Source organism: Mus caroli, unplaced genomic scaffold (assembly GCF_978045245.1).
Source record: "Mus caroli unplaced genomic scaffold, Mus_caroli_1 scaffold_8, whole genome shotgun sequence".
NCBI classification, from domain to species: Eukaryota; Metazoa; Chordata; class Mammalia; order Rodentia; family Muridae; genus Mus; species Mus caroli.
This window is the reverse complement of record NW_028227263.1, coordinates 101,702,404-101,715,747: the sequence shown is the minus strand read 5'-3', so window position 1 is coordinate 101,715,747 and position 13,344 is coordinate 101,702,404. Positions and strand designations below refer to the sequence as shown.

At 51.0% G+C, this 13,344-nt stretch overlaps 1 protein-coding gene across 1 annotated transcript; it reads left to right on the top strand.

The window, feature by feature from the left end:
- Positions 1-228: 228 nt before the first annotated feature.
- Hsd17b14 (hydroxysteroid 17-beta dehydrogenase 14) lies at positions 229-13,057 on the top strand. Its single transcript, XM_021169057.3, has 9 exons — positions 229-386; positions 1,186-1,224; positions 1,444-1,526; positions 2,807-2,873; positions 4,685-4,776; positions 8,241-8,345; positions 11,688-11,755; positions 11,853-11,949; positions 12,388-13,057. Exons 1-9 carry the CDS (start codon positions 299-301, stop codon positions 12,568-12,570), a joined length of 822 nt encoding a protein of 273 aa, XP_021024716.1. The 5' UTR covers positions 229-298; the 3' UTR covers positions 12,571-13,057.
- Positions 13,058-13,344: the final 287 nt, after the last annotated feature.

Below are 13,344 nucleotides of genomic sequence, written 5' to 3'. Positions count from 1 at the left end.
CAGAAGTAGCAGCCTTGGTCTTACAAGTCAAAGAGAGCAAGGCTGAAGTCAGTCTCAGGGGGCAGAGCTGGGGTGAGGGTCCCTGAGTCTGAAGGAGGATTGTCAGGTTGGGTACCCTGGGTCTGAAAAAGAAGGGCTAGGAAGGAGAGTCCTCAGTCCTCCCAGGTGTGCCTTCCTAGAAACACCCCCTCCCAAGTTCAGCCTTCAGTGACCCAGCCTGTATATCTGGTTCCACCCCACTGCTTCTCTGGACTGTTGAGGTGGGAAGAGGTCCAGAGGGTGTGGGATACAGCTGGGAATGGCTGCAGTAACCCGATATTCTGGGAAGGTGGTGGTGGTGACTGGAGGCAGCCGGGGCATCGGGGCTGCGATCGTGAGAGCCTTCGGTGAGTAAGGGTCTTCCCGCCTGCTGTCTGAATTGTTGTAGGAGAGAAAGGATGACTGACAGAGGTTCCCAGAGTGGGAGGAGGTGACTCGGGTTCATTTCTTTAATGATTTATTTGTTCTTAAATGATTTGTTTATTTTTATTTTCCTCTGCATTGTTTTTGAATCTGGCTGAGAGTATTAGATCCCTTGGAACTGGAGTTACAAACAATTGTGAGCTGCCATGTGGGCACTGGGAAATGAACCTGGGTCCTTTGAAAGAGCAGCCAGTGCTCTTAACTGCTGAGCCATCTCTCCAGCCCCTCAGTCCATTTGGATTGTTGGGTCTTTGCTGATAGGTTGGTCATTAAAAGTTCTTCCACTGGCCTGGCAGTGGTGGCATATACCTTTAATCCCAGCACTTGGGAGGCAAAGGCAGGCGAATCTCTTGAATTTTAGGCCAGCCTGATCTACAGAGTGAGCTCAGAACAGCCAGGGCCAAACAGAGCAACTCAAAAAAATAAAAAATAAAAAAATTAAAAAAAAAATCTTCCCTGGATCGGTTCCTAGCTGCACATGATAGCTTTGAGAGTATTATTGCTTATCGGTTTGGGATTTTTCTAGAATCCAGGATGGGGGCCAACAACAGCTTAATGAAAAAGGTTAGTTGTTGCAAGATTCTGCTCTTGTAAGAGGACTGAAGCCAGTCACAAGAGCCGCTGGAGTGGCCGGTGCTCTGGGTGGTGGCCAGCAGAGGGCACCAGAGACGGTGAGGAAAGTCTGCAGGGCCTGTATGTAACCCTGTTCTCTTCTTTTGGCAGTGGACAGTGGGGCTCAAGTGGTTTTCTGTGACAAGGATGGTGAGTGACTCAGTGTTCGACTCTCCCCTGCCTCCTCCATCGAAAGGGATCCATGCCTAGCTCTCCTCCCTCAAACCCAGCTCTGCTCCCTCGGACCCAGGAATTCAAGTCCTGGCTTTCTTTCCTCCCATCCAGGGCTCTTCCCTAGCCCTCTACCCTCAGACTCTGGTGTCCAAGCCTCAGCTCTCCTCCCTCAGACCCAAAATCTTTCTCCTGCAGAGGCTGGGGGCCGGGCTCTGGAGCAGGAACTCTCGGGCACTGTCTTTATCCCCGGTGACGTGACACGGGAAGGAGATTTGCAGGTGAGTGTTTTCTGTCCCACACCTGGTCTCCAGTCCCTCTCTCCAGCTATCCATGCCCAGGACAGCTCAGTCCCTCTGCCCTGCTCTCCCTTGGGTCTTTAGGAATGAACAGAACCCTTGCTTCCTGTATCAAATTTCTGACTTCCCTGCACTCAGAATGTTATGTGCCTCCAGGTTTAGCTCCAGTCTGGGCCTCTGTCTCTCTGTCTGTGTATCTCAGCTCCCCACCACCCTCAGGGTCTGTAGACCCTCCTTCTGAGGCTCTGCCTTATACACACACCCCTCTCTAAAGTTTTCTAAGGTGGTGTGCTGATAAGTGTTATATCAACTCTACCCAAGCTACAGTCATTTGGGAAGAGGAAATCTCACTAGAAAATGGCCCCACCAAATTGGCATGTGGGCAAGCCTATTGTTCATTTTCTTTCTTTTTTTTCTTTTTTTTTTTTCTCCAAGATAAAACCCTATCTTTGGGTTTCTCTGTGTAGCCCTGGCTATCCTGGAACTCATTCTGTAGATCAAGCTGGCCTTGAACTCAGAAATCTGCCTGCCTCTGCCTCCCAAGGGCTGGGATTAAAGGCATGTGCCACCACTGCCCTGCTCAATTTTTTTTTTTTTTTTCTGAGACAGGGTTTCTTTGTGTAGCCCTGGCTGTCCTGGAACTCACTTTGTAAACCAGGCTGACCTCGAACTCAGAAATCTACCTGCCTCTCCCTCCTGAGTGCTGGGATTAAAGGAGTGTGCCACCATGCCAGGTTGCTCATTTTCTTAATTAGTGGTTGGTGTGGGAGTTTCCCCAGCTCCCTGGGGGGTTGTGACATCGCTGGGCAGGTGTTCCTGGAGTCCTGGATAGTATAAGGAAAGGGGCTGAACGAGCCAAGGGAGCAAGGCAGTGAGCCTCTGCTTCAGTCTTCGCCTTAAGTTTCTGTCTTGAGCCGTCTATCCCTGGCTTCTCTCAGTGACAGAGGAGTGTGACCTGGGAGCTGTAAGTGACAGAGTGTGACCTGGGAGCTGGGAGCAGACATAAATCCTCTCCTCTCCAGGTCACTTTTGGCCATGGTGTTTATCACAGTGATAGAAACACTAGCTGTGATAAACAGCAAGTGCACTATGTCCCTCAGTTCTTTTAGTCTGGGTCCTCGGCTTCCTGCATCCTCCCCTCTCCCCCTCCTACCTCGCCCCACCTTGTCTTCCTCAGCTGAGCCCATCCTTGCCTTGGGCCTACTGGCTTTTCCAAGACTGTCACCTCTCAGCTCATCACCTGCTCTTTCTTCTCTCCTCAGACTCTGGTTTCTGAGACCCTCTCTCGATTTGGTCACCTGGATTGTGTGGTGAATAACGCCGGCTACCGTAAGTTGTATGGCTTGGGGGCTAGGGTCCCTGGCATCTACTTATACCCTGACCCCATTCCTTCCTCTTTTTTTTTTTTTTGCCAAGTTTTTAATTACATGTGTGTGTGTGTTTATCTGTATGTGAGGTTTTGGGGATTTGTTTTCCTTCCATTATATGGGTTCCAAGGATTGAACTTGAACCACACCAGGTTTGACAACAAGTGTCTTTACCTACTTTTTTTTTTTTTTTAAAGATTTATTTATTTATTATATGTAAGTACCACGCCCGGCTGAATTCCCTTTCATAATGTCACAATTTTATAATGGTTCTTTAGTGACCTCAGCTCCACGGGGGCTGATTCAACACCACTACTTGACCCTTCATACTCTTTTTATTTTATGTTTTAGATTTTTTTTTTTGTTTTTTGTTTTTTGTTTTTCGAGACAGGGTTTCTCTGTGTAGCCTTGGCTGTCCTGGAACTCACTTTGTAGACCAGGCTGGCCTCGAACTCAGAAATCCACCTGCCTCTCCCTCCCGAGTGCTGGGATTAAAGGCGTGCGCCACCACGCCCGGCCATTCCTTCCTCTTAAAAATCATTGCATTTATCTATCTATCTGCATGTATGCACGTGTGTGTATGCACAAGCAAGCATATACTCACGCACAGCACTTGTGTTCAGTGCAACGTGAGGAATTCGGTTCTCTCCTCCCGCCATGTGGGGTGGAGCTCAGGTCATCAGGCTTGGCAGTAAGTGTAAGAGCACAGCTGAACCATCTCAGCAGTCCCTCCTCTGAACCTCAGTTTACCCCTCCCCAGGCACAGACAGCCCTCTCCCTCCCGTGTGTGTGTGTGTACCTGCATGTATATCTGATCACCCCTTGCATGTCTGGTGCCTTCAGCGAGCAGAAGAAGGAGTTGGCTGCCCTGGAACGGAGTTACGGACGGTTCTGAGCTACCACGTGGGTGCTGGGAATTGAACCTAGTTCTCTGGAAAAGCAGCCGGTGCGGTGCGGTGCTCCACATCTCCGTGCCTCAGTTTCCATCTCTGATCTGAGAACCATTCCCCTTTCTGTTGGGGGTGCTGTAGTCAGTCCATAAAGGAGGTCAAACTGTCCCTTAGGATATTCTCCGAGCCTGGGCAGCGCCTGCCTTGCTGAAGGCTGATGGCCCCAGGGCCTTGTCGGTGACAAGGACAACCCAGGTACACTTTACCAGACTCCATATGGTGTGGCACTCTGGGAAATCTTCATCAGTCCAACAGCTGCACTATAGAACAGCCAGTCCCCATGGCAGCGAAGGCTCAGGGAACACCTAGGGCCCTCTTGAATCCCCTCCAAAGATGGATGTGAAGAGGACAGCCCGCTGGCCACTGGGTTCCCATCTTAGCTGCTTCACATCACAATAAGGCCTCAGAGTTGCCGGAAGCTCACCCTTAACTTACCGGAGTCCTCCTTTCCTTAGGCTGATGTTTATTCAACACCTGCCTCGTTCCACATTCCATTATGGGGAGTGGTGTCTAAGCAGGGAAATTCACCTTGCACAATGAGTAGAACAGATACTGGCTAGGGAGCTGGGGCCTGGCTCAGCTGTAGAGCACCTACCCACAATTCCCCTTGAGTCCTAGAATGAATGACAGGCACGGGCCAGCATGCCCTGTTCTGCAGAGGTTGTGCAGCCTCCTCCCTTTGCTTTCTCCCTTGCCTTTGCCCTCCTTCCTCTCTAACACGCATCGTCCCTGCCCTCTCTCCCTCCTCCCTTCCACCCTCCCTCCATCCCTCCCTCCCCCCCCCCCCCTTCCTGTTCTGGCCTCATCCTCTCCTTCCCTTTAGACCCACCTGCACAGTTGCCTGAGGAGACCTCTGCCCAGGGCTTCCGTCAGCTTCTGGAGGTGAACCTTCTGGGGACATACACCTTGATCAAGGTGAGACAGGCACAGCTGCAGTAGCTGTGTGCCCTTCAGTTCACCACACGCACATTGCTTTGTGCCCCTGGCTTCCTGTCTTTATTATAGTACAGCCGTTCTCAATCTGTGGGTTGTGACCCCTTTGGAACTAAAGATCCTTTTATAAGGGGTTGCCTAAGACCATCAGAAAACACAGATATTTACATTAAGATTCATAAGTGCAGTTGTGAAGTAGCAAGAAAGATAAGAGCCGGGCATGGTGGTGCACGTCTTTAATCCCAGCACTCCGGAGGCAGAGGCAGGCAGATTTCTGAGTTCGAGGCCAGCCTGGTCTACAAAGTGAGTGCCAGGACAGCCAGGGCTACACAGAGAAACCCTGTCTCGAAAAAAAAAAAGAAAAGAAAGAAAAAAAGAAAGATAAGTTTATGGTTTTATGGTTGGGGCGGTTCACCACAACATAAGGGGTGCAGCATCAGGAAGGTTGAGAATCAGGGTCTGGAAAGACACCGACGATCCTAGGTATGAGACAGACACAGTCCTCGTCCACCTGGGAAGCTACACCTCCTCACTATCTCCCAGAGCTTTATAGGTTTGCTTGTGTGTAGCAAAGAGGATGGTAAGAATCCAAAGATGAACCAGGCTGTGATGGGCTGGAGCAAGTGGGACCGGAGGGAGCAGGGCTGGAGAGAGAAGAAAAAGTGTCTGAAGACAGCTACAGTGTACTTACATATAATGCATAAATAAAATCTTAAAAAAAAAAAAAAGCTCCTAGCGCTTAGAAGGCAGAGGCAGGCAGATCTCTGGGTCTCAGGCCAGCCTGGTCTACAGAGAAAGTTTCAGGACAGCCAGGGCTACACAGAGAAACCCTGAGTTGAAAACAAAGAGAAAGGAAGAAAGGAAGAGCCGGAAGGCGAGGCTGGGGCTCAGCTGGCAGAAGGTTTGCTCAGCAGCTTGTCGCTCTCGCTTGGATTTCCAGCGCCATGCCTGACGGTGCAACCAGTGATCCCAGCACACAGGAGATGGAAGAGGTGGAGGGGTCAGGAGTTCAAGGTCAATCTTGGCTATGGAGAGAGGAAGGAAAGGAAGAAGGCAGGTTGTCTGTGGCCTAGGAGAGTCAGTAAGAATATTTGCTGCTGCTGATAGGCAGAGAGGGGTGGGTGGAGATGGTGTTACTGTGTCTCAAGGATCCAGTTTTTGTTTCAGGAGTGATAGGGAGCCATGGAAGGTGGATGAGCAAGAAAGTGATGGGAACTTCCTAATTGTGTTCTAGAATGTTCCATGCCACACGCACTGACCAGCCCCAGCAGAATAGAAATCTCTCCCTCTGTCTTGTTTCTCTGGGCAACAGGAGTTGCTTTGTAGAGTGAGTTCCAGGACAGCCAGGGCTACATAGTGACTCTGTCTCCAAAACGCCACAAAAGAGGGGGATGTGTATAGGAGATATTTGGGACAGGAAGGGTTGTACTGTGCCCCTAGCATGCAGGAGGTGCCTTAACAAAGGACGCTGGGGAGGTACAGGGGGAGTTCCCCTCAGCAGACGGGTCTGGTGAATGCCCTTGGGGAGGGGACACAGAGTTCTTCCACGTGCCTGTTTTCACCCTCAAGAAGTCAGCGAAGTAGATGCTCATGAGTGGGGGATCAAGAGGTCCCCAGAGTCCCTGAGGTGACTTTAGAAGTTGCTGGTTGGAATGGCCCAAGTGTCCCCTACCTGACTGGAAGCTTATTCAGTTGGTCGAAGAGCAGGCTCTGCAAGCTTGAGTTTGGATCCCAGCATCTGTGCTTGTAATCTTAGCCCTTGCTGGAGAAGCAGAGACTGGTGGGTCCCCAGAGCTCACTCGCCAACCCGCCTGCCAGAACTGATGAGCTTCAGATTCAGTGAGAGACCTTATCTTAAAACGGTAGACAGGCTTTGGAGAGATGGCTCTCCTGTTAAGAGCATTGGCCGCTCTTCACGAGAACCTGGGGTCTACTCCCAGAACTCTCCGTTTTTGAGAATCTGATGCCCTCTTCTGGCCCGCACAGGCACTGCACACGTGTGGTTCCCAGACATACATGCAGGGAAAACACCCATGCGTATAAACTAAAATAAAGATGTGAGTCGCTTGCATCCCACACACAACACAAACATTTGGGAGAACCTGGTTCGGGCCAGAGTAAACTGGAATAAGATAGAAGCTGGGTTAGGTGGTGAAAGCAGGGGCCCTCTGCAGCTGCCTAGAGTCCCATCGGGAGATTGTCAGCCAGGGACATACCCAGGAAAGAGTCAGGGGAGAGGGACAAATATTAATTGAATGATAGCTCTGTACCTGGTACAGGGAAGAGACTAGGCAAGGGGCCTATCAGAGGCTGCCGTTACAGAAGGTGGAGAGGGCATAAAGCTGACTGGCAGAAGGGAGAGGGTGGGGCGGGGTGGTTCCAGAGTGTCAGGAAGAATGTGTGTGACATGCGAGAGGGACCGTCCCCTGGAGGAGAGCGGAGAACCCCCTCATCACAGAGCTGGGTTCAGAGACTTCAGAGTCCTCTGAACTTCTCATGTGTTTAAGGCTTCTGACTTCCTGAGATCCAGCTGCACTTACTGTCTGTCGCTGGTCCCTTTAAGAGGAGAAGAGGGGCCCCAGTGGGCAGGGCTCCCTGTACTGGAGATGTTCTCACTATTGCAATATCAGTTACAGGACCAGAGGACATGTGACTACCATGACAGTCCCCAGGGATCTCTTATTCCAAGGCAAACTGAGGAGAGTGTGTGGCCTGTGTGGCTTTCTCTGCAGGGAGTGGTCCAGGCAAGAGGCTCTGAGGAGGTTGCAGTGTTGAAGATGACACGGAGGAAGTGGGGGAAGGGTGGATTTGGGGGGGTGAACCACAGTAGGGATCCTCTTAGGTTCCTGTTCCAGGAGCCTCCTGAGGGCCTACTCTGTGCTCAGTCATGTGTCCTGGGAACAGCGCCAGTGCCCACAGCAGTGGAGAACAGACTGGGCGGAGGGAGGTCATACAGGGAGGATCCCACCTGTGGGGGAGGGGCTCCGGAGAGCTGCAGGAGATGGCAGGAAGCGGGGACACATCCTGAGGCTTTCCCCTCATCACGCACGCACGGCATGATCACAGAGTTCTTTGTACAGCCCAGACACACCATCTCTCTCCTCCTCCCACCCCCTCCAGTAAAACACTTCCTCCTAGTTGGGCTGAAGAGGCAGGGTTCTGTATGGTGTCTAGGTTTTCCTAGCTTGATGAGGGCTGGAGATGGAATAGCAGATGAAGGGAGAGAAAAGTCACAGAGACAGACAGACACACACACAGACAGACAGACAGACACACACACTCGCGTGTGCCTTGATCCCTTGCAGAGGTGCTCAGGCATAGATGTGCCTCTATGCCTGTGCCCATTGAGATCCACTCACTAGGCAGTGGTCACAGTCCCACACTTGAGGATGCTGGTGGCTGTTCTCCAGGACCAGTTGCGAATGACTGATCTCTCCTTCCCATAGCTTGCCCTCCCCCACCTGCGGAAGAGCAGAGGGAACATCATCAATATCTCCAGCCTGGTCGGGGCCATCGGCCAGTCCCAGGCCCTTACCTACGTGGCCACCAAGGTAGGCCAGCCCCTCTTCTCTCCTGTCCTCTTTTTTTTTTTTTTTTTTTTTTGGTTTTTCGAGACAGGGTTTCTCTGTATAGCCCTGGCTGTCCTGGAACTCACTCTGTAGACCAGGCTGGCCTCGAACTCAGAAATCCGCTTGCCTCTGCCTCCCAAGTGCTGGGATTAAAGGCGTGCTGCGCCACCACGCCCAGTTTTCTCCTGTCCTCTTGTAAGGGTTACAGCTCTGAGGGGAAAGGGATCCCAGCAGTCGATGTAGGGTTACAGCTTGGATGGTAAGCTATCCTGACAGTCAGGGTCCTCCCTCTGCTCTTGTGAGAAGCAGGGGAGAGCTGAGCAGAGACGGGGTTTATGTGGGATTTCTTGCGGGAGATTTTCTGGGGTGGGTATTGGTGCGATTTCAAGTCGAGAGTTTGGACGTTTCTACTCTGTAGGGATGGGGCTGGGCTAGGTCCCATTATTTAGGGCAGTTAGACTGTCCTGTGGGTGGGGCCTGGCATTTGGGGCACCTCAGGAAAGATGTGACCTCTCACCTGCCTGTCTTGCCCACCTTTCCTAGCTATTTGGGTTTCAGCTTTGAGCCTACAATCTACCTCCTCTTTCTTTCTTTCTTTTTTTTTTTTTTTTTGGAGACAGGGTTTTTCTGTATAGCCCTGGCTGTCCTGGAACTCACTTTGTAGACCAGGCTGGCCTCGAACTCAGAAATCTGCTTGCCTCTGCCTCCCATGTGCTGGGACTAAAGGCGTGCGCCGCCACTGCCTAGCTTATTTTTTTAAGTAATTTATTCTCTCTGTCTCTGTCTCTCTGTCTCTCTGTCTCTCTGTCTCTGTCTCTCTGTCTTTCTGTCTCTCTCTCTCTCTCTCTCTCTCTCTCTGTGTGTGTGTGTGTGTGTGTGTGTGTGTGTGTGTGTGTGGTAATGGTCATAGAACAACTTGCAGGAGTCAGATCTCCGCTACCACATGGGTCTCAGGAACAGAATCAGGAACCTGGGCTTGGCAGCAAACACCCTTCCTTATCCTCACCAGTCAGATTTTTTTTTTAAAGATTTATTTATTTATTATTATATGTAAGTACACTATAGCTGTCTTCAGACACACCAGAAGAGGGCGTCAGATCTCATTACGGATGGTTGTGAGCCACCATGTGGTTGCTGGGATTTGAACTCTGGACCTTCGGAAGAGCAGTCGGGTGCTCTTACCCACTGAGCCATCTCACCAGCCCACCAGTCAGATTTTATTTATTTTATTTAATAATCTTTGAGACAGAGTGTCTCTGTATAGCCCTCCCTGGCTGTCCTGGAACTCTGTACACCAGGCAGGCATTGAACTCAGAGTGCAGTAAAGTCATTAAAAACATACTTATTTATGTTTATTTTGAATGTATGAGTGTTTTGCCTGCATGTGTGTATGGGGGCCTTTCTGGTTCATGTTGAGTTCAGAAGAGGGAATCTAACTCCCTGGACCTGGGCCATCCTGTGGTGCTGGGAATGGAGCCTGCTTCCCTTGGAAGAGCAGTCAGAGCAGGGGCAGTGGTGGTGCATGCCTTTAATCCCAGCACTTGGAGGCAGAAGCAGGTAGATTTCTGAGTTCGAAGCCAGCCTGGTCTACAGAGTGAGTTCCAGGACAGCCAAGGTTACACAGAGAAACCCTATCTTGAAAAACAAAAAAAAAAAACAAAAACAAAACAAAACAAAAAAAAAGTGTCAGTGCTCTTAACTGCTGAGCCATCTCTCCAGCACTGATCTTTTTTACATTTTTTTGTGCTTTTTTTTTTTTTTTTTTTGATATTTTCTTGATTTACATTTCAAATGTTATCCCCTTTCCAGGTTTCTCTCCTGGAAACTCCCTATGCCATGCTCCCTCTCCCTGCTTCTATGAGGGTGTTCCTTCACCCACCCACCACTCCCATCTCCCTGTCCTTGATTCCCCTACACACTGGGGCATGTATCGAACCTTTATAGGTCCAAGGACCTCTCCTTCCATTGATGCATGGCATGGTCACCCTCTGCTACATATGCAGCTGGAGCCATGTGTACTCCTTGGTTGATGGCTCAGTCCCTAGGAGCTCTGGGGATTCTGGTTGGTTGATGTTGTTCTTCATATGGGGTTGCAAACCCTTTCAACTCCTCTGTAGCCACCAGCAGCCACAGGTTCCTGGGTTCCTGCAAGGAAAGATGTGGTTGGATGGGAAAGGCGGTGAGAGAAATAACAAGCCAAGACAAAGTTCTCTGATCAAAGCCTAATGTTTACTTATGGGTCTGAGCTTATGGGGGTGGGAGACCCATCCCCCACCACGCCAGGATCTCGTTGCTATGTCAGGATCTCCTGAGGAAAACAGGTTCAGCCTCTTGGCAGGTAGTGTCATCTTGGAGGAAGCAGCAGATGTGGTAGGACAGGTCATAAGACTCCACCCTAGGTAAGCTAGCAACTGTGGCAAATTAGGTCTGAGCCAGCCTGCAAAAGGCTCGGGGCGGGGGGAGGGCACACTCCTTCAGTCCCATTACAGATGGTTGTGAGCCACCATGTGGTTGCTGGGAATTGAATTCGGGACCTCTGGAAGAACAGTCAGTGTGCTTAACCGCTGAGCCACCTCTCCAGCCCTCCAACTCTCTTTATTATATTTTCATTTATTTAATATTTGTTTGTCTCTGTGTAGTTTCTCTCTTTATGTAGTTTTTTTTGTTGTTGTTGTTTTGTTTTGTTTTTTGTTTTTCGACACAGGGTTTCTCTGTGTAGCCCTGGCTGTCCTGGAACTCACTTTGTAGACCAGGCTGGCCTCGAACTCAGAAATCTGCCTGCCTCTGCCTCCCGAGTGCTGGGATTAAAGGCGTGCGCCACCACAACCGGCTTCTGTGTGTAGTTCTGAGAACAGCTTAGTGACATTAGCTTTCTCCTTCCACCTTGTGGATCCTGGGGATTAGACTCAGGCTGTCCGGCTTGGCAGCAGGTGACTTTAATGCTCAGCCATCTTGCCAGGCCCTTCTAGAGTTCATTTGAGCCAGCATCTTGGCGTAGCTAGGTTAGCATTGAGTTCATGGCAGTCCACATGTCTTAGCTCCCAAGTCTGGGATGTCCCAAGAGTGTCTCAGGCCATATTCCTCGTGTAGTCTTGAATTCTGGCAATCGGTAACAAACTGACCTGCGCAGAGCCCGAGCACGGGGAGTATCTTCAGGATGGGTGAGGTTGATACTGACCTGAGCAGAGTCTGTGCACAGGGAATATCTTCAAGATGGTTGAGGCTAATCCCGCTGATGCTTCAGCATGTTGTTTGCTGCCTAGAAGAGGATGAGAGGGGCTCTGTCCTCAGAGACTAAACTCTCTCTCGTCTCTGCCTCCTCAGGGCGCAGTGACTGCCATGACCAAAGCTTTGGCCTTGGATGAAAGCAGACATGGTGTCCGTGTCAACTGGTAAGCTGATCAACGTGGACATAGAAGCTCGGGGGAGCTGGGGATGCCTGGACATGGTTAGCATACACGGCTCTCACTCCTTCTCGCCCTCACCTAGCATCTCCCCAGGAAACATCTGGACTCCACTGTGGGAAGAGCTTGCAGCCTCAACTTCAGACCCCAGGGCCACCATTCTAGAAGGCACCTTGGCCCAGGTAGGAGGTGCTGAGGTAGCTGGGAGGAAGATTGATCGGGTTGGAGCCTCTCTCCTCTCTTCCTTCTTCCTCTCTCTGCCTCTCAGCTTCATATAGTCTAGGCTGGCTTGGACCTTGCTGGGGAGGGACATTTTCTGTTTCTATTTTCTGAATGCTAGAGTTACAGGCAGGTACTAGCAATTCTCCCTCTCTCTCTCTCTCTCTCTCTCTCTCTCTCTCTCTCTCTCTCTCTCTGTGTGTGTGTGTCTGTGCGTGTGCACACCCTTGAGTGACTTTTGTCTCACTTTCTAGCCTAGGCTGGCTTTGAACTCAGGGCAGAGCTCTTGCTTATGTTTCTTGTTTGCTGAGATGCCAGGTGTGAACCCACATGCTTACGGATGGGTTGTGGGTGTGTGTGGAGGGATTGCTCCTAATTCTCTCCCTTTTTTCTTTCCCCAGCCCCTGGGCCGCATGGGCCAGCCAGCCGAGGTAGCGGCTGCAGCCGTTTTCCTGGCCTCTGAAGCCACCTACTGTACAGGGCTTGAGCTTCTCGTGACTGGGGGTGCAGAACTGGGGTATGGACGCAAGGCTAGTAAAAGCAGCCTCGGGGAAGTCCCCACTCTCCCACCTAATGTACACTAACTATGTCTTGGCCATCCGTTTCTCCCTCCCTTCCTTTCTTGTAGTACTGGAGATTAAACCTGGACCTCTTGTGTGCTAGGCAGGGGCTCTATCACTGAGTCACACTCCAGGGCCCCACTGGAGGATTCTAGGCAGGGGCTCTCCCATTTAACTTTCAGGTCCCAGAGAAACTCAGGATAAGCTAGCTGCTGGTGGCCAGGCCCTCTCAGTACCTGCTACTTCCCTTGCCCCTGCTCCTAACCTCTCTAGCCCAGGGACTTTGCACCCCTTCCCGCAGCTTCTGATTCCTATAAAAACCTGCCATTTTGGATGAATGTGCTGTTGGTCCTAGGCTCCTTTCTTGGTCCATTTGCCCTCTCTCTTCTCTCTCTCTCTCCTCTTCTTTCACTTTCTCTGCCCCTCCCTCCCTGATCTCATGGACCAGTTTAGTCTGGACTCTTCTCGATGCCTCTGGCAATATTCTCCCATTTAGCTACAATAAAAGCCGTCCCCCCAGTTATACCTTGGAGTGGTCGTGTCCTCTTTTCATTCATGAAGCACAACACCAGCCCCTCACTGGGGGCATTCCAGGGAGTGCTGCTCCACTGAGCTGCTCCAGTACTTCCCTGGGGATTCTAAGCAGGTGCTCTACTACTGAGCCATGCCCCACCTCTTACAAGGGGCTCTACCATTGAGCTACACGTTGCCAGCTCCCCATCCAGCATTTCCCACCTCCAATTCCAACCATCTTTGTCCCAGCTTCAGCCCCAACACCTTAGGCTCTCCACCCACTTG

Excerpts from the sequence above, each read along its gene's own strand:
- Hsd17b14 (XM_021169057.3), top strand. The coding sequence starts at position 299 with ATGGCTGCAGTAACCCGATATTCTGGGAAGGTGGTGGTGGTGACTGGA. Across the intron at positions 387-1,185 it reads TGCGATCGTGAGAGCCTTCG|TGGACAGTGGGGCTCAAGTG; the intron begins GTGAGTAAGGGT and ends TTCTTTTGGCAG. Across the intron at positions 8,346-11,687 it reads TTACCTACGTGGCCACCAAG|GGCGCAGTGACTGCCATGAC; the intron begins GTAGGCCAGCCC and ends CTGCCTCCTCAG.